General features: G+C 36.3%; 1 protein-coding gene and 1 pseudogene across 3 annotated transcripts in view; both read left to right on the top strand.

The window, feature by feature from the left end:
* Window positions 1–19,748, top strand: part of USP8 (ubiquitin specific peptidase 8) — a 75,129-nt gene that overhangs the window by 34,039 nt on the left and 21,342 nt on the right. For all 3 annotated transcript variants that reach the window (XM_044232081.1, XM_044232080.1, XM_044232079.1), the window contains exons 7-10: window positions 2,234–2,378; window positions 6,646–6,808; window positions 9,931–10,075; window positions 10,376–10,599. In XM_044232081.1, coding sequence (XP_044088016.1) covers window positions 2,234–2,378; window positions 6,646–6,808; window positions 9,931–10,075; window positions 10,376–10,599 — 677 coding nt within the window. The remainder of the gene's footprint in view (window positions 1–2,233; window positions 2,379–6,645; window positions 6,809–9,930; window positions 10,076–10,375; window positions 10,600–19,748) is intronic.
* On the top strand, window positions 12,077–12,228 carry LOC122894835 (annotated as a pseudogene).

Raw genomic sequence — 19,748 nt, 5'->3', positions numbered from 1 at the left:
AGACTTATAAAGATTGAGTAAGTTAGCATGTGTGAAACTCTTAGTGACTTTTTATAAGTGAACTTTATAAAAGGATTTGTGTATTTACTATTATGACTCTAGTTTGTAGAGCTAATTATTTGAAAGTCTTTTCCATTTCCCTCAAAAAATTCCAAACTAGTAATTTGGATGTTATCCATATGTGATATTGCTACTCCAGTCACAAAAATGTGACCTAAACAGCAAAACTTGGACAGTTGTGTAAGTTTTCCTCTCTCAGGAAAGGTTCAGCTTAAATATCAATTGTATGTAACATTGAAGTAAATTCTCTATTTAAAATATTACTATACAGGGACACCTGGGTGGCTCAGTCGGTTAAGTGGCTGCCTTTGGCTCAGGTCATGGTCCCAGGATCCTGGGATGGAGTCCCACATCAGGTTCCTTCCTCCTTGGGGAGCCTGCTTCTCTCTCTTCCTCTGCCTGCCATTTTGCCTGTTTGTGTGCACACTCTCTCTCACTCTCTCTCTCTGACAAATAAATAAAATCTTAAAAAAAAATTACTGTACAACAGGGGTACCTAGATGGCTCAGTCAGTTGAACATCCAACTCTTGATTTTGGCTAGGTCATGATCTCAGGGTCATGAGATTAAGCCCTACACGAGGCCCTGTGCTCAGCAGGGGAATTTGCTTTAGAGTCTCTCTCTTTCTCTCCCTCTCCCCCGCCCCTGTTCTAAAATAATAAATAAATATTTTTAAAAATTAAATATTACCATACAACAATTAAAAAAATAGTATAGTAAGACACCTTCCTAAAAGTTGTTATTAATTCATTCCAAGATTTGTTTTTTCTTTTTTTTTTCCTAAAGATTTTATTTATATGACAGATGGAGATCACAGGTAGACAGAGCAGCAGGCGGGGGGGGGGGTCCCCGCTGAGCAGAGAGCCCGATGTGGGGCTTGATCCAGCACCCTGGGATCACGACCCTAGCCGAAGGCAGAGTCTTTTTTTTTTTTTTTTTTTAAAGATTTTATTTATTTATTTGAGAGAGAGAGAGACAGTGAGAGAGAGCATGAGCGAGGAGAAGGTCAGAGAGCGAAGCAGACTCCCCATGGAGCTGGGAGCCCGGTGTGGGACTCGATCCCGGGACTCCAGGATCACGCCCTGAGCCGAAGGCAGTCGTCCAACCAACTGAGCCACCCAGGCGTCCCGAAGGCAGAGTCTTAACCCACTGAGCCACCCAGGCGCCCCCAAGATTTGTTTTTATCTATGTTTTTTTGTATCTCATCCTGCTTAGGTGTTACTTTTCTAAGTGGTTTGTTCCCAACTTTTTTAGATAATTCTGTTGTCAAAATGATCTTGATGGTTAGAGAGGGAAGTAGGATGGTTATTAGCAGGTGGGTATTTTAGCTTAGGAGATATTGTGACTACATTCTTCTCATATCTCACTGCCAAAATAGGTCTTCACATTTTAAGCTCCTTTGGTAGTAGCTTTTTATTTTTTTAAATCTTTATTTGGTTCTTGTTGTTTGTTTGTTTGTTTTTAAGTTTTTATTATTGAAGTATAGTTGACCTCATTGTGTATTTTAATCTTCCCTTTCAGGTGGTAGAAGCTGGAAGAGAAAGATAGCAACATAACAAATATTTATTTGGGCTAAATATTAAAGGGTTAGAGAGTAAACAGTTTAGGCTTCGGGGTGGAGGATGCTGTCATTCTTGCTGTCTCAGCTAGAAAATCGCCATTGACAATATGCAAACACTTTTCTACAGCTATGTTCCACTAAAAACAGGTAGCCATAGTTTGTCAACCCCTGATTCAGAGCGCAATTCCTCCCCATAAGACCTCGAGACTTTTTAAAAATTTAGAACCTGTCAAGAATTTTTGAACCACAGATGTTTCTTCTGGTTGACATTTGTCAAATGATTTAATTACTGAGAATAAGAATATTTTCATGAGATGCATATATTAATTTCCTTTATTTTTATTCCAGCAGCAGAACCAGCACCAGATGTAGTTGTAACCTCAAGAGCAAGTTTTGGTGTTTTAAGCCTTCAACATTGAACTAGTTTCTTGATAAATGTCAAAAACACAAATTACATATAATGTTAGTTTAAAAAATAGAAGTAGAATGATGGGATAGCAGGTATATGATACTTAGTACCCTTCATTCTTCTAGAAGAAGAAATGATTGTTCTGTGTTTACTGAACAGAACTAGGTGTTTCTTGTTCCTTATATTGTCTCTCTTGATTCCAAGGAACAATCACAGCAAAGGAGCTATACACAATGATGATGGATGAAAACATCAGCTTGATTATAATGGATGCTCGAAGAATGCAGGATTATCAGGATTCCCATATTTCAAATTCTCTCAGTGTTCCTGAAGAAGCCATCAGACCGGGGTGAGTCATCGTATTTAGGTAAAATGGTTAACTGTGGACAGTAGTTAATGTTATTACTTAGCATCCAACCTACATATAACAAAGTAGATTTTTCTCCTCCTGTTGCCCCTTAATGGCATACTCTACCTTTTCTCCGAAGGGTGGTATAAAGGACATTCCAGTTTGGCTGTTTTCTCCTATTTGTGGCATTTGTAGTCTTATTAGAAAAGAAATGAAGCGGCCTTTGTGAGCCTTCTCTCCTGAGCTTTTTGTTGACTAGTTTCTCCTATTATTTTATGTTTCTGAGCTCGTGAAGCATGTGCACCAAATTGACTAAAATTGTGAACTAATTGTTTCTTATTTTGAAATACCCCATGCTATTATCTGTGGTAAAAGAGTACACAAACACTTTTTGTGACGGCGGTGGGGAGGCAGTAATAGCCAAATGATCTGTAAACAAATAGACTCTAAAGTCAGACTATATTCAGATCATAACTGTCTTTTATCAACTACATTACATCTAGCCATTGACTCCACCTGTCTAAGCCTATGTTTGCATCTGTGAAATAGGGATAATAAAACTATGTATTTCAGAAGTTTGGAGAAGTTTAAATGAGAAATTTAATACACACACACTTTAGTTGGTTGGCACTAGTAGGGGCATACTAAAGTTTTTTTTCTTCTTTGATTAGGCTTTAATCTGTAAAGTTATTTGCATGGATATATTACATATTAAAAAGTATCATAGGGACGCCCGGGTGGCTCAGTTGGTTAAGCAGCTGTTTTCGGCTCAGGTCATGGTCCCCGGGTCCTGGGATCGAGTCCCACATCGGGCTCCTTGCTCGGCAGGGAGCCTGCTTCTCCCTCTGCCTCTGCCTGCCTCTTTGTCTGCCTGTGCTCGCTTGCTCTCTCTCCCTCTGTCTCTGACAAATAAATAAATAAAATCTTAAAAAAAAAAAAGTATCATAATAGCAACAGAGCTAAAAGTCCATATCTAGAGCTATTTTTACTATTTTGAGTGTTATGTAAATTACATTTACGGACTTAGTTTATGGACTTGGATTAGTTAGAATCTGTGGCCCACTTTAAGGCTTAACTCAACATTGAAAAGATACACTTTTTAAATTAGATCATAAAATTTGCATAGTTTTTGGAACATTGTTGATGCTTGACAAATGTTTGACTTGAAGAATAGGGCGCCTTATAAATATGCTGTTTAAAAGTGAGACTGGAGTGCTTAGTGTAATCAAGTAGGTGTGAATATATTTCCAGGATTTGAAAAGACAAAATTGTAATTAATCTTTAGATGGTCTAATCTGTAGTAGCAGAAAGTTTGAGGTTTTTATTGAGCTTAAATGTTTCCTAAAATACAAGAAATTTGGCTGCTGTGAAACTCATGATGAGTTCAGGTTGAAGATTAAAGAACAATGAACTGCATGCCAAGAAAATTATTCCCCTTCAGTTTTTGTTTCAGTCTTTCAGAAGCAGTTACAAGAAGTCTGTTTGGTATTAGCATTCCTTTTTAATATTTGCTAATCTCCTTTCTTAGCAGAACTTTTCGTAGGTAACAGTATTTGCAGCTACCTGATGATGATTACTATATTCCTTCATTGTCTTTTTTAGCATTTTAATATAGTATAGTATACATACAAAAGTGTTCCTAAGTATTTAACCCAGTGTATTTTCAGAAACCGAACACACCCATATAGCTAACATCTGAACACAGAATAGAATATTACCAAGCCTTTCATATGTCCTGAATTAGTTACTACCCATGTCCCCACCCACCAAAGGGAACCACCAGCTTCCTAACAGATTTATTTTTGTCTGTTTTTGTGTTCTATATAAAAGGAAATATACAAACTATAGTCTTTTATGTCTGGCTTCTTATACTCAACTTTGTGTTTGTCAGGGCGCCTGGATGGCTCAGTCAGTTGAGCATCTGCCTTGAGCTCAGGTTGAGATGGAGCCCTGTGTTGGGCTCCCTCCTCAGTGGGAAGCCTGCTTCTCCTTGTCCCTCTCCTTGTGCCTGCTGCTCCCCCTGCTTGTGCTCATTCTCTCTGTCTCCCTGTCAAATAAATAAAGTCTTTAAAAAAGTAAAAACTTTGGGGCGCCTGGGTGGCTCAGTGGGTTGAAGCCTCTGCCTTCAGCTCAGGTCATGATCCCAGGGTTCTGGGATCAAGCCCCGCATCGGGCTCTCTGCTCAGCAGGGAGCCTGCTTCTCCTCTCTCTCTGCCTGCCTCTCTGCCTACTTGTGATCTCTGTCAAATAAATAAATAAAATCTTAAAAAAAAAAATTAAAAAAAAAGAAATAAAAACTTTGTGTTTGTGAAAGTCATCTATATTATTTTGTATAGTTGTGGTTCATTTCTCTCATTGCTGTATGCTGATTTGTTGTGTGAATATAACATAATTTTCTGATCTGTTGCATTTTTGTGATTGTCCTTTATTTGATATGCTGTTTTTCCATGTATATGAGAATATACATTTTCCTGTTAAAGTTAAGGATCACTTTCAGTTGAGTAATTAAGTTGAATATTAAATAATAGGCAAAGTAGAGCAAAACAATTAGCTTATGAAGATGATACATGAAAGACTGAAATTTGGGAAATACTGGTTAATACTTTTATTTCCTAAAGTATTTTTTATAGAATACTGTTCTCAAGTATTTAGACAAAGAATATTTAGGCAACTATATCCCTAGAGTCAGAAATAGTCCTTAAGAATATGACATTTCAATATTTTTCATTCTTTGTTGACCAGACATCCTTCTGATCACTGTGTATCAGGTGAGAATGTTGTGAGACAGTATTTTATATTTCTTCTCTTTTTATTTCCTAGAAGATATAGTAGCCAACATTATTATATAGGAACAAGGGTTTTTTTTTTCTTTCAAGTAATCTAAACCATTCTGTCTTATGAATAAATGTACACCAGTCCTGCTTTGTCATTATCATCACTTAAATATCAAAATGCTTAGGTGCTTTGCTAGGAGTAATATGAAGTTCCTCACCTGGAGGAACAAGTCTGTATTATTCATTCAGTCATTCAGCAGATATTTAATGAGCATTAGTTTACTGTGGGCTGGATTGCTATGGTCTAAGCACTGGGACTTAACTGTTGAACAAAAATTTTGCTTCACAGAATTTGTATTTTAACAGGGAGATGGGGTAGCAAAACAGACAGTAAAACTTAAAATGTATGCCTGCTACTAATAAGTGCTATGGACATGGGTGTGTCAACTGTATACCCGGGATAGGGATTAAAATTTTAATATAAAAAGGCTTCACAGAGAAATTATTACTGAGTAGATCTTGAGGGGATAAGTGAAATGAGCGATGCAGTTATCTGAGGGAAAAGGATTCCAGACAGAAGGGCAGCAGGAGCAGAGGCCCTTAGGCAGGAAAGTACTTTGATAACCAGGAACTACAAGGAAGCCAGCAGCTGGCATGGTGTGGAGTAAAGGGGCAAGTAGTTAGTGATGAGGGGCTGGTAAAATAGGATGGGGGGGGCATGCTACAGGCCCATTCTAAAGACTTGAGGTAAGAACTTTTAACTTCTTTGTGAGCAAAAGAGGATGTGAACAATGTGCTTTTAATAGATAGTTGATACTATTCACAGTTGATGATAAGAGGCAGTACCGCAAAGCAGCTAAGAGCATGGACAAGAACCAGATTCCCTGAGTTTGAATTTGACTTGACTTAGCAGTTATAAGGTTACTTAACATCTTTGTGCCTAGTTTCTCCATTTATAAAATGGAGATAGTGATCTCTACTTCATAGGATTCGTAGTGAGGATTCAGTCAGATTCTATGAGAATAAAGCATTTATAATAGTACCTGGCACATAGTAAATGCTCTGCGTATTAAACAAACATTTTGGTATTTGGTTAACTATTATGTAGGTATAAGAAAACTGAAGTATAAATAATGATACTCAAGTGTCCCTTCCCTCCCCTTCCCAAAAGTTATTTACATGTGGCTGAGAGAGATGCTCAGATGACTTCCTGTATTTTCAGTTTTGGCCCCTTTTTTGTGAAGGATCAGAGTTGAGGCTGTTTCTTTTAGTTTCTGCTGATTACTAAAATATATTCCAATGTTATGCAAAGGTGAAGTTGTTAAATATTTTGGGATATTTAATACCCTGATACACAGTTTGGCCTTAGAAGGAAATGTTTCTTAAAGTTTGCTATGGTGTGATACAGACTAGAAGAAAACTCAGTGTCTTATATTAGTATATTAGGACCTCTTGTCTACCTTTGCCCCGATACAAATGTTAATACATTTCAGAGTCACTGCTAGTTGGATTGAAGCAAAACTCCCAGATGATTCTAAGGACACATGGAAGAAGAGGGGGAATGTGGAATATGTGGTACTTCTTGACTGGTTTAGTTCTACAAAAGATTTACAACTTGGAACAATTCTACGGAGTCTGAAAGATGCACTTTTCAAGGTTAGCAAGTTTCCTTGTTAGTCTACTATAATTGTAAGCCTTATTTGGTTGTTAGAAAGGTATATCAACTAGCTATTTATCTTAAGAAGATCTGTCAGCTTTGGTTGTAGATTTTTTTTAAATTCAGACCTGAAAGACTAGTTTTAAGTCACCAATTAACAATAAACTGATCTATGTTATGTAGGATTAGAATTTCCAGGAACATAAATTATCTGAAAAAAGCATTATTTTTTGTTTTAATTAGACTATGAAAACATAAAAGCAAAGAAAGAAGTCCCTAAGGAGAAGAAGATTGACTTGATAAAGCCAAAGTGTGAAAAAATATCATAAGATTAGAATGCAGGAGACAAACAAAAATACTTCCAACAAATATGGCAGTACAGTTGGCCTTTGAACAACACAGGGGTTAGGGGTGCTGACATCCTGCCACAACTTTTGACTTCTCCCAACTTTTACTACTAATAGCCTGCTGTTGGCCAGAAACCCTATTGATAACATAAGCAGTCAATTAACATGTATTCTGTATATTATATATATTATACATTGTATTCTTACTGTAAAGTAAGCTAGAGAAAAGATGTTATTAAAATCATAACAGAAACTACATTTATAGTACTGTACATGTATTTATTGTGCATATATTTATCTGCTCATATAGGTGGAGGGGCAGTGTCAGGACAAGGTTGGTGGCAACAGTGGGTCTGGCCCTGGGATGGCAGTGTTCCACAGCCTGGTAGCCTCTGCTCAGCAGTGGCAGCTGCCGGGTAGGCATGCAAGTAGCAACAGTGCCCGGAGCACAGTGTACAGCTGCCCCGTCTACCTAGAGATGGACCACCAGCCTTTGGCTATTGGCACCTATAGCCACACAAGTGTGTTCTGGCCTCCAGGAACCACTGTGGCAAGTGATACGCCCCTGTAAGAGAGGGTCCTAAACCCAAAGAGGACCAGAGTGGGAGGGGAGAGTGTCAGGAATACTGGGCTTCCTGAACGAGCATCGTCCTGCCCTCTTGGTGCATTCCTCCACTTCAGCCCAGCCTCCTGCTCAGCAGCCTAGGGCTTTCAACCTAACCACTCTGTTGTCACAGGGTGACCTCTAGCCCTGTCCGGTCCAGGGCTCCTGGAGATTACTGAAGGCTGCTGACAGCCTCAGTAGGTTCCCCCAGGTACTCAGTGGGCAGCAGGCATTACCTCTGAACCAGTCACTTGATCTGTTTCATGGAGACTGGGGTGGGGGGCAGTTGTAAATAAATGTTTATGGCTTTTGCTGTCAACTCAAAAAAAAAAAAAAGAAGTGTGTGAGTAGACTTCCGCACTTCAAACCCATGTTGTTGAACAGTCAACTATAGTTTTGCAAATAAGAAAATTATTTAAGATGAAATAGTAAAATAAGTAGTGGACACAGACCTGAACAAGTGACAGAACATAAAAATGATCATCTTTACTATTAGAAATGCAGATTGAAATAGTGAATGCCATTTTGCTGATTAAATTAACAAAGGTAAAAATAACGCTTAGTTTAATTTGTTAAATTATTAAGCTGATACACTGAATGCTGGTAAAATTAAACTTAGTGCTGGTAGAAGGTCATTTGATGGAACATTACTCTTCAGGAGGGCAATCTTAAGGGCTTAAAGCAATTCATGCTTTAAAATCGAGAATCTAGAGATACAAGTGTATTTCAAATACAAAACTGCTAATAATCAACTAGTTTCCACCTACAAAAGTGGCAGTTTCATAAAGTACAACCTAGGATAAATGGAAGTTGAGTGTGCAATAAAGATGACATAAATTATTGTAGAAAAGATGCATTGAAATGAATGGTTTGGGATATCTGGCTAGCCACTAAGTGAAGAAGGGGGACTCCTACCTTATTTCTTAGATCACAGTATACTTCAAATGAGTCAATGGCATAAATACATTGATTGAAACAGGAAATACTAGGAAAAACCATTTGTTGTAGATATTTTTTATTATCTTGATCCTAAGTCAAAACACGGCAAAGGAAGATCTATATATTTGTGTTAAAAATCCCATAAGTAAAGTGAAAGTCAGGAGAAATAATTGTAACATACATGACAAAGAACTGCTTTTCTTGATATTCAGAGTACCTTCACTATTTACTAAGAAAATAGCGAACTCCACTGAAAAATAGACAGGGAGATTAGTTAGGTCCGAGAATATTAATGGTTAATAAGTATACTAAAAGATATTGCAGTCTCACTGCAAAAGAAGTGCAGCCTCACTAATAAAAGCTGATTAAAACATGATACCATTTTATGTCCACCAGTCTGGTAAAAATTATGAAGATTTATAATAGGCAATCTCATACACTGTTGACAAATAAACTGGTATTATCTTTTTGAAGGGTAATTTGGCAGCATCTACCAAATTTTTAATCCAGCAGTTCTAGTTCTAGTAAATTATCCTATAAAAATACATGGATATATATTTTTAAATATGATTTAAAAGTTAGGAGTGTATACCAAAAGCCTTAAAACGTTCATGTGCCCTTGACTCAGCAACACCACTTCTGGGGATTTTCCTTAATGGAGTTGATTGGATGTGTGTATATATAAGGATCTTCAGTGTTGATCTCAGCCTTGATTAAGGGGAAAATAACCATAATGTGTTCCAGTGATTGATTCAGTTTGGGGATGGGGTGTGTGTGTGTGTGTGTGTGTGTGTGTGTGTGTATAAAATAGAATATTATCAGGTCATTACAGATGGTGATAAAACTTAATAAAAGGTATTCATAAAAGAGAAAAGCAGCAGCATAGAAGTTTCACTTTTCATAAAAATAAAATTTAAAAGGTATACATCTGCATAGAATACTCTAAGAATAAACCCTAAAATGTTAAAGTGGTATTTCTGGGTGGTTAAATTATGGATGACTTTTATTGTATATGAACTTTTTTCATAACTTTCTTCTAAGATCTTGGATTAGTTGTGGTTTTAAAAACCTGGTCTATCCTTTTCTTTCATTCAGTGCTGAATTTTGAATTCAGCTCTTATTTTTTTCAAAGATGAATCTTTAAAAGAACAGTTTTAAAATTCAGTTTTTTGTGTTTTTAACTGTGAAGAGACTGCTGCCATATTAAAAATACTATTTCCTTATTTTATAGTGGGAAAGTAAAACTGTCCTGCGCAATGAGCCTTTGGTTTTAGAAGGAGGCTATGAAAACTGGCTCCTTTGTTATCCTCAATATACTACAAATGCTAAAGTCACTCCACCCCCACGAGGCAAGAATGAAGAGGTGTCTATCTCATGTATGTATGTGAAAATTTTTGTTTAATATTGCTTTGGTAAAATAAGCCTTATATTATTTGTGTTCTTGGTTATGTTCTTGGTTGTGTGTGTACTTGTCCTATTGGATAGCAGTTTGTTTTTAGGCTTAAAAAATAGAAGGTGTCCACAGCCTGGAAGTTAAATTAATTCTTAAAGCTTGTTTTGATTGTCACCTCATTTACTTTACGTTTAATTATTACATATAACATGCATGAGATATGTAAGTATTATTTATGGTGTTTGCTGTTCTTTGAAAAATGTTATTCTTTTGGGGATTTTAGTGGATTTTACTTACCCTTCATTGGAAGAATCAGTTCCTTCTAAACCTACTGCCCGGATGCCACCTCCTTCTGTAGAAGTAGATGAAAATAGAGAACTGATAAATGATCAAGATGAGAGAATGGCACCACTGAACATACCAACTCCAGCTGAGCCAATTGCTGCTTCTAAATCTGATGTTTTACCCATAATTCAGCCAGTGCCTATTATAAAGAATGTTCCACAGGTATGTTCTTGATTTCTTTTAACTATATTGTTTCTATTTTTTAAATATTAAATGCATAGTATACAAATGAAGTTTTATATATCATCTTTTTTATTTTATAAAGAAAAATAACCAGTGAAGAGAATTTATGTTTTGGTGCCTTTGGCTGTAAAGATTTTTCATTATAATTCAGTCCTGTTGTAGTATTAGAATAGATAATTCACAAGATTTCAAAGCCAGCTAGCAGCCCATTTACTATAGGCAGTACCAGTAGAAGATTGTATTACCATAGAAAACATGAACATTTTCAGTGTTTTCTTGTATTACAGTTTAACAGTTGTAAAATGTAAAATTTAACAATTTATTTTCCCAAATAGTTTTAGCTTAAAGATGATAGATATGTGATATCAATACTTTGCTTTCAAAATGATACTGTAGTTCCATTTCCTTAGAATTTGATAATGTAAATATCATGCATGTTTTTTGTTATTGTTACTTCTTTCATTATTATTGAAGTATAGTTACCATACAGTATTATATTAGTTTCAGATATACAATACAGTGATTCAACATTTGTATACATTATGAAATCATCACAAGTCTAGATACCATCTGTCATCAAAGTTATTAAGATACTATTGACTATATTTTCTGTGCTGTACTTTACATCTCTGTGACTCATTTCTTAACTCTAAATTTGTACTTAATCCCCTTCACCTGTTTCATCCAGTCTCTTCAAACCCATCCCCCTTGGGCAACCACCAGTTTGTTCTCTTTATTTAGGAGTCTGTTTCAGTTTTGTTTTGTTTGTCTTGCATTTAGATGACACATATAAGTGAAATCATATAGTATCTGTCTTTCTCTGACTTATTTCACTTAACATAATACCTTGAGGTCCGTCCACACACTGCAAGTGGTAAGATTTTATTCTTTGTTATGGATGTGTGCTGTATCACTATATATACACTACATGTTCTTTATCTATTCATCTATTGATAAACACAAGTTGTTTCCATATCTTAGCTTTGTAAATACTTTAGTTAACATGGGGTACATATATCTTTTTGAATTAGTGTGTTCATTTTCTTCAGATGAATGGAATTATCAGAAGTGGAATTGCTAGATCATATGGTTTTTCATTTTTTGAGGAAGTTCCATACTGTTTTCTCTAGTGGCTGCACCAATTTACATTCCCACCAATACAGTACCAGGATTTCTTTTTCATTAGATCTTCACCAATACTTGCTATTTCTGCTCTTTTTTATTTCACCCATTCTGACAGGTATAAAGTGATACTTCAGAGCACTGGGGTGGCTCAGTTGGTTAAGCCTCTGACTCTTGGTTTTGGCTCAGGTCATGATCCTCAGGGTTTGGGGATCGAGCCCCACACTGGGCTCCATGCTCAGCATATACTATTCTTAAGTTTGTCTCTCTCCCCCTACCTACCATGTGCTTGCTCGCTCGCTCTCAAATAAAGAAATCTTAAAAAAGAACGTGAAGCTTTGTGCAGTGGCAGTATCGTAGCCAATGAAGTTTATCCAAGTCATAGTTACTGCTAATTGAAAAAAAAATGTGATACCTCACTGTAGTTTTAATTTGCATTCTCTGATGATTAGTAATGTTGAGCATCTTTTTATGTGTCTCTTGGCTACTCTATGACTTCTTTGGAGAAATGTCTGTTTGGGCCCTCTGCCCATTATTAAATCAGATTACTTGGGTTTTTTGGTGTTGAGTTGCTTGAGTTCTTTATATATTTTGGATATTAATTTCCATATATACTACCATTCAGTAGGATGCCTTTTCATTTTGTTGATGGTTTCCTTCACTGTGCAAAAGCTTTTTATAGTGATGAATGAGTCCCATTTGTTTAGTTTTGCTTTTGTTGACCTTGGCTGAGGAGACACATCCAAAAAATATTACTAGAATCAGTGTCCAGGAATTTATTACCTATATTTTCTTTTAGTTCTATAGCTTCAGGTCTTATATCTTGGTCTTTAGTCCATTTTGAGTTTATTTTCGTATAGCTATAAGAAAGTATGGTCCAATTTTATTCTTTTGCATGTTGCTTGTTTAGTCTTACCAGCACCATTTATTGAAGAGACTGTCTTGTCCTCATTGTATAATCTTGCCTCCTTTCTCGTAGATAATTGACCATTCAAGTGTGGATTTATTTCTGGGTTCTCTATACTGTTCCACTGATCATGTGTTTTGGTACCAGTACCATACTGTTTTGATTACTGTAGATTTGTAGTGTACCTTGAAATCTAGAATTGCAACACCTCCAGCCTTGTTCTTTCTCAGAATTGCCTTGGCTATTGAGGACCTTTAGTGGTACCACGTAGATTTTGGATTTTTTTGTTCTAGTTCTGTGAAAAAATGGTGTTGGCATTTAGATAGATATTACATTAAATCCGTAGATTGCTTTAGGTAGCATTGATTTTTAACAATATTGATTCTTCCGCTCCATGAACATGGTATATGTTTGCACTTACCTCATCTTCAGTTTTTTTCATCAGTGTCTTAAAGTTTTTAGAGTACATGTTTTTTAACTTATGGTTAAATTTATTCATAAGCATTTTAATCTTTCTGATTATGGTTCATTAATAGTATGAAGAAACAGAACAAATTTCTGTATATTGATTTTGTATCCTGTAACCTTACTGAATTCATTTATTAGTTCTAATAGGTTTTCTTGTGAGCGTAAGGTTTTCTATATATAATGTCTTGTGATCTATAGATAGTACCAGTTTCACTTCTTCCTTACCAATTTGGATGCCTTCTATTTATTTTTCCTACTTGATTGCTGTGGCTAAGACTTCCAGTGCTATGTTGAACAGAAGTAGAAAAGGGACGGTGGGCATCCTTCTTGTTCTTATCTTGAGGAAAATATTTCAGCATTTCACTATTGAGTGTGATGTTAGGTGTATATCTTACATCTCAGTTCATTAGGGATTTTGGCCAGTAATGTTCTTTTTTGTAGTGTTTTTGTCTGCTGTTGGTATGAGGCTAATTCTCATCTTGTATGATGAATTTGGAAGTGTTCCTTACTTCTGATTTCTTGGAATAGTTTGAGAAGAATAGGTATTAACTCTTATTTGGTAGAAGTCACATGTGAAACCATCTGTTCCTGGACTTTGGGTTGATGGGAGTTTTTAATTACTGATTCAGTTTCATTGTTAGTACAGGTATACAGCTGAGATATTGTGGGTTTCATTCCAGACAACCACAGTAAAGTGAATATTATGATAAAGCAAATCCAATGAATTTTTTGGTTTTCTGGTACATAAAAAATTTACCTTTACACTATATTGTAGTCTATTAAGTGTACAGTAGCATTATGACTAAAAAAACACTGTACATATCTTAATTGAAAAATACTGCTAAAAATGCTAACCATCATTTGAGATTTCAGCAAGATGTAATCTTTTTGCTGGTAGGGAGGGTCTTACCTCAGTGCTGATGGCTATTGATTAATAAGGGGTGGTTGCTAAAGTTTGCAGTAGCTGTGGCAATTTCTTAAAATAAGACAACAGTGAAGTTTGATGTATGAATTGACTCTTTCATGAATGATTCCTTTGTAGTGTGCAATACTATTTGATAGCATTTTCCCCACAATAAAACTTCTTTCAGAATTGGAGTCCATTTATGTTATATTCTAAATTCTTTGTTGTCATTTTTTAACAGTCTTCACCGCATCTTCCAGTAGATTACATTTCAAGAAACCAGATGTTTTACTCATCCAAAAGAAGCAAATGTTCATCCCTTCAAGTTTTTCATGATATAGCAGCAATTTAGTTGTATCTTCAGGCTGTACTTGTAATTCTAGTTCTCTTGCTATTTCCAGCACATTTGAGGTTAATTCTACCACTTCAGTCTTGAACTCCGCAAAGTCATCCATGAAGCCTGGAATCAACTTCTTCCAAAGTCCTGTTAATGTTGAAATTTTGACATACATCTTTCTAGGAATCACTGATGTTCTTAACTTCATGTAGAATAATTTATCTTTTTCAGAGGGTTTTCATTGGACCTTGCCTAGATCCATTGTTAGGAAGCACTATCTAAGCAGTTTTAACCTCACAAAATGAATTTAAGTAATAAGACTGGAAAGTTATCATGACTTCTTGATCAGTGGGCTGCAGAATGGATGTTAACAGACATCAAAACAAAAAACAAACATGAAAACATTAATGTTTTCAATCAGAACTCTTGAGTTACCAGGTATGTTGTCAGTGAGCACTGGCTTCAACTGAAAGTCACCAGCTGCACTGACCCCTAACAAGAGAGTTAGCCTATCTTCTGAAGCCTTGAAACCAGGCATTGACTTCTATTCTTCAGCTGTGAAAGTCCTAGGTGGCATTTTATCCAGTATAAAGCTGTTTCATCTATATTAACTTAGCTAGATCTTCTAGATAACTTGCTGCAGATTTTACAGTAGTACCTCCTGCTTCACCTTGAACTTGTATATTATGGAGCCAGCTACTTTCCTTAAACTTCATGACAACCTTTGCCAGCATCATGTTTTTTTTCTTTTTCTTCTTTTTTTTTTTTTTTCAAGAATTTCTTTGCATTTTCAGTTTGGCTGTTTGACATGAGGCCCAGCTTTTGGCCTATCTCAGCTTTTGACATGCCTTCCTCATTAGACTTGTTTCTAGCTTTTGATTTAAAGTGATAGATGTAAGGGCCCTTGGGTGGCTTAGTCGGTTAAGCATCCAACTCTTGATTTTGGCTGAGGTGGTGAGATCAAGCCCTACACTGGGCTCCATGCTTAGGATGGAGTCTCCTTCAGATTCTCTCTTTTCTCTCTCTCTGCTCCTACCCCCCATCACACTCTCTCTCTAAAATTAAAAAAAAAAAAAAAAAATCTTTAAGTAGGGACGCCTAAGTAGCTCAGTTGGTTAAGCATCTGCCTTCGGCTCAGGTCATGATTGCAGGGTCCTGAATCAAGTCCTGCATCAGGCTCCTTGCTCAGCAGGGAGCCTGCTTCTCCCTCTGCCAGCCACTCCCCATACTTGTGCTCAGTCTGTCTGTCTGTCTCTCTTTCTCTCTCTCTCTGTGACAAATCTATCTTTTAAAAAAAAATGATTAGATGTGTGACTCTTCCTTTCACTTGAACACTTAAGAGGCCATTGCAGGGTTAATCATTGGCCTAATTTCAGTTTTGTATCTTGGGGAATAGAGAGACCCAAGGAGAAGGAGAGAGACTAGGGAACAGCTGGTCCATGACACATTTAGAACATATGCAACATTTATTAAATTATATGGGTTTGGTTCATGGCACTGGAAAAAAATTAAAATAGTAACATCAAAGATCATTAATCACAAATCACCATGACATAAAGTAATAACAAAATGTTTGAAAGCCTGTGAGAATTACCAAAATGTAATGCAGAGACATGAAGTAAGCAAATGCTATTGGAAGAGTGGCACTAATAGACTTGCTTGACCATGTTGCCATAAACCTTTAGTTTTTAAAAAATACAGTGTCTGTGAAGTAAAGTAAAGCAAAGTATACCTGTAATTAATCTGCTAAGATTTTCTTTTCTTCCTGGTTGAGTCTGGAATATTATATGTTTAAAGAATTTATCCGTTTCTCCTAGGTTGTCGAATTTGTTGACATATAATTTTTCATAATCTTTTGTATTTCTCTGGTGTCGGTTGTTATTTCTTCATTTCTCATTCTGTTTATTTGAGTCCATTCATGTTTTCTTGATGAGTCTGGCTAAGGATTTATCAGTTTTGTTCATCTCTTCAAAGAAGCAGTTCTTATTTCATTGATCTTTTCTATTCTTCAACTGTTTCATTTATTTCTGCTTTACTCTTTTTTATTTCCTTCCTTCTGCTGGTTTGGGGCTTTGTTTTTTTCTAGTTTATTTAGGTATAAGGTTAGGTATTTTTATTTTAGATTTTTCTTGTTTCTTAAGGTAGGCCTCTGTCTAGACCTCCCTCTTAGAACTGTTTTTGCTGCATCCAAAAGATTTGGACCATTGTGCTTTCATGTTCATTTGTTTCCATGTATTTTTAATTTCCTCTTTGATTTCTTGGTTGACCCCTTTGTTGTTTAGTAGCTCTCTATATTTGTATTCTTTCCATATTTTTCCTTATAATTGATTTCTAGTTTCATATCGTTGTGTTGGAAAAGATGCTTGATATGATTTTGGTCCTCTTAAATGTATTGAGATTTACTTCGTGGCCCAACATGTGATCTGTCCTAGAGAAAGTTTCATGTACACTTGAAAAGAATGTATACTCTGCTGTTTTGAGACAATGTACTATATATGTTTTTTAGATCCATGTGGTCTAATGTGTCCTTCAAAGCTGCTGTTTCCCTTATTTTCTGTCTGGATGATCTAGCCATTGATTTAAGTATAGTGTTAAAATCCCCTGCTTTTATTGTAGTCTGATCAGTTTCTTCCTTTCTGTGTATTAATATTTGCTTTATATATTTAGGTGCTCCTGAGATGGGTATATAGATATTTAAGAATTGTTATATCCTCTTAGCTGGATTGATCCCTTTATCATTATAGGATGCCCCACTTTGTCTCTGTTACATACAGTCTTTGTTTTAAAGTCTACTTTGTCTGATAAATATGTTGCTTCCCCAGCTCTTTTTTCCTTGTTTTCTTTTCTTTATTTAGCTTCTTTTTGCATAGACTATCATTTTCCATCCCTTCACTTTTAGTCTGTATGTGTCTTTAAGTCTGAAGTTTCTTGTAAGCAGAATACTAGATGGGTCTTATTTTATTTTTAATCCATTCTGCCACCTTTTGTATTTTGAGTATAGCACTTAGTCTGTTTACATTCAAACTAATTATTGATACGCATATACTAACTGCCATTTTTTTAATCTTTTCTGATTGTTTCTATAGCTTTTTTCTGTTTCTTCTCTTGCTCTTTTCCCTTGTGATTTTATGACTTTCTCTAGTGTTTTATTTAGATTCCTTTCTCTTTATTTTTTTTTTTTTTACCTATTATAGGTTTTTGGTTTTGGGTACAAAAATAGCACCTTACATATATATGGCAGTTTATTTTAAGTTGATGGTCACTTAACTTCAAACACATCTTAACATCATTACATTTTAACTTATCCTTTCCACATTTTGTGTGTGTGGTTTTTTTTAAGATTTATTTATTTGAGAGCAAGATTGTGTGCTCAAGTGGGGAGAGGGGCAGAGGGAGAGAATCTTCAAGCTGACTCCCCACTAAGCATGAAGCCCATTGTAGAGCTCAGTCTTACCACGCATGAGATCACAACCTGACCTGAAACCAAGAGTTGGATACTCAACTGACTGAGCCACCAAGGCACCCCTACACATTTTATATTTCTGACATATTTTATTTTTTTTAAAGATTTTATTTATTTATTTGACAGAGAGAGATCACAAGTAGGCAGAGAGGCAGGCAGAGAGAGAGAAGGAAGCAGGCTCCCCGCTGAGCAGAGAGCCCGATGCGGGACTCGATCCCAGGACCCTGAGATCATGACCTGAGCCGAAGGCAGCGGCTTAACCCGCTGAGCCACCCAGGCGCCCCTATATTTTTTATTTTTATATTTCTTTATTATAAATATACTTGATTTTATTACTTTTGTCATAATCTCCATAGTAGCTTTAAAATTGGTTGATTCCCTACCTTTACTATGTTTGCTTTTACCAGTGACATTTTTCTTTTAAAATGTCACTTCTGGTTATGGCCTTTTCTTTTCCACGTGGGTTCCTTTAACCTTTTTTGTAAGGCTGGTTTAGTGATGGTGAACTCCTTTAACTTTTGTTTGTCAAGGAAACTCTTTATTTCTTATTTAATTCCAAGTGATAACCATGCCAAGTAGAGTATTCTTGATTATTGGCTTTTCCTTTCTACAATTTGACTATATCATGACAATCCCTTCTGGGCTGCAAAGTTTCTGTGGAAAAATCAACTGAGAGCCTTGTAGGGTTTCCCTTATGTGTAACTTTTTGCTTCTCTCTTGCTGCTTTAAAACTTCTCTTTTTTTTCTTTTTAAGATTTTATTTAGTGAGAGAACACATATGCAGGGGGAGAGGCAGAGGGAGAAGTAGACTCCCTGCTGAGCAGGGAGCCTGACACAGGGCTTGATCCGAGGACCCTGAGATCATGACCGAACTGAAGGTAGATGCTTAATCCACTAAGCCACCCAGGTGCCCCAATTCTCTTAAATTTTAATGTTTGACATGTTAATTATTATATCTTGATGCACATTGCTTTGTTTTCATCTTCTTTTGGGCTCTATGCTTTCTAGACCTAGACTGTCTGTTTTCTCCTCTATGTTAGGAATGTTTTCAACTATATTTTTTCTTTTCTTTTTTTTTTTTTAAGATTTTATTTATTTCACACAGAGAGAGTAGGTAGAGAGGCAGGTGGAGAGAGAGGAGGAAGCAGGGTCCCCACTGAGCAGAGAGCCTGATGCGGGGCTCGATCCCAGGACCATGGGATTATGACCTGAGCTGAAGGCAGAGGCTTTAACCCACTGAGCCACCCAGGTGCCCCTCAGCTATATTTTTTCAAATAAGTTCTTTGCCTCTTTCTCTTCCCTTTTCTTCTGGTACCCCGTATGCAAATATTAGTACACTTGCTATTGTCCCAGTCATCTCTTAACCCTCTTTTGTTTAAGTTCTTTTTTTCTTTTTGTTGTTCAACTGGAGTGATTGCCACTACTCTGTCTTCCAGATCATTGATATGTTCTTCTGCATTTTTTAAGCTGCTCTTGATTCCCTCAGTATATTTTTTTCCCAGTGTATTTTTCATTTTAGTTACTTTTATTCTTCAGCTCTGATTGGTTCTTTTTTCTATTTTCTACGTCCTTGTTGAAGTTCTTAGTGCATTCATCCATTCTTCCAGTGAATATCATTATGACCATTACTTTTAACTCTTTATCAGGAAGATTGCTTATTTCTGGTTCTTTTTCTGAGGTTTTATCTTGTTTTGTTTTGAAGTATATATCTGCCTCCTCATTTTGCTTGACTCTCTGTTTCTCTGTGTTAAATAGGTTAGCTGCATCTCCCAGTCTTGGAGGAGTGGCCTTATGTAGAAGGTGCCCTTTGGGACCCAGGTGTGCAGTCTCACCCTGGTCACCAGAACCAGGCACTCCAGGGATATCCCGTGTATGGGCTGTGTGTGCTCTTCTAATATGGCTAGGTTGAGACTGCTATAGCATACTG

The sequence above is a fragment of the Neovison vison genome, chromosome 13 (genome assembly GCF_020171115.1).
Source record: "Neovison vison isolate M4711 chromosome 13, ASM_NN_V1, whole genome shotgun sequence".
Lineage (NCBI taxonomy): Eukaryota > Metazoa > Chordata > Mammalia > Carnivora > Mustelidae > Neogale > Neogale vison.
The sequence above is the reverse complement of the archived record's forward strand: the minus strand, read 5'-3'. Positions and strand labels throughout refer to the sequence as shown.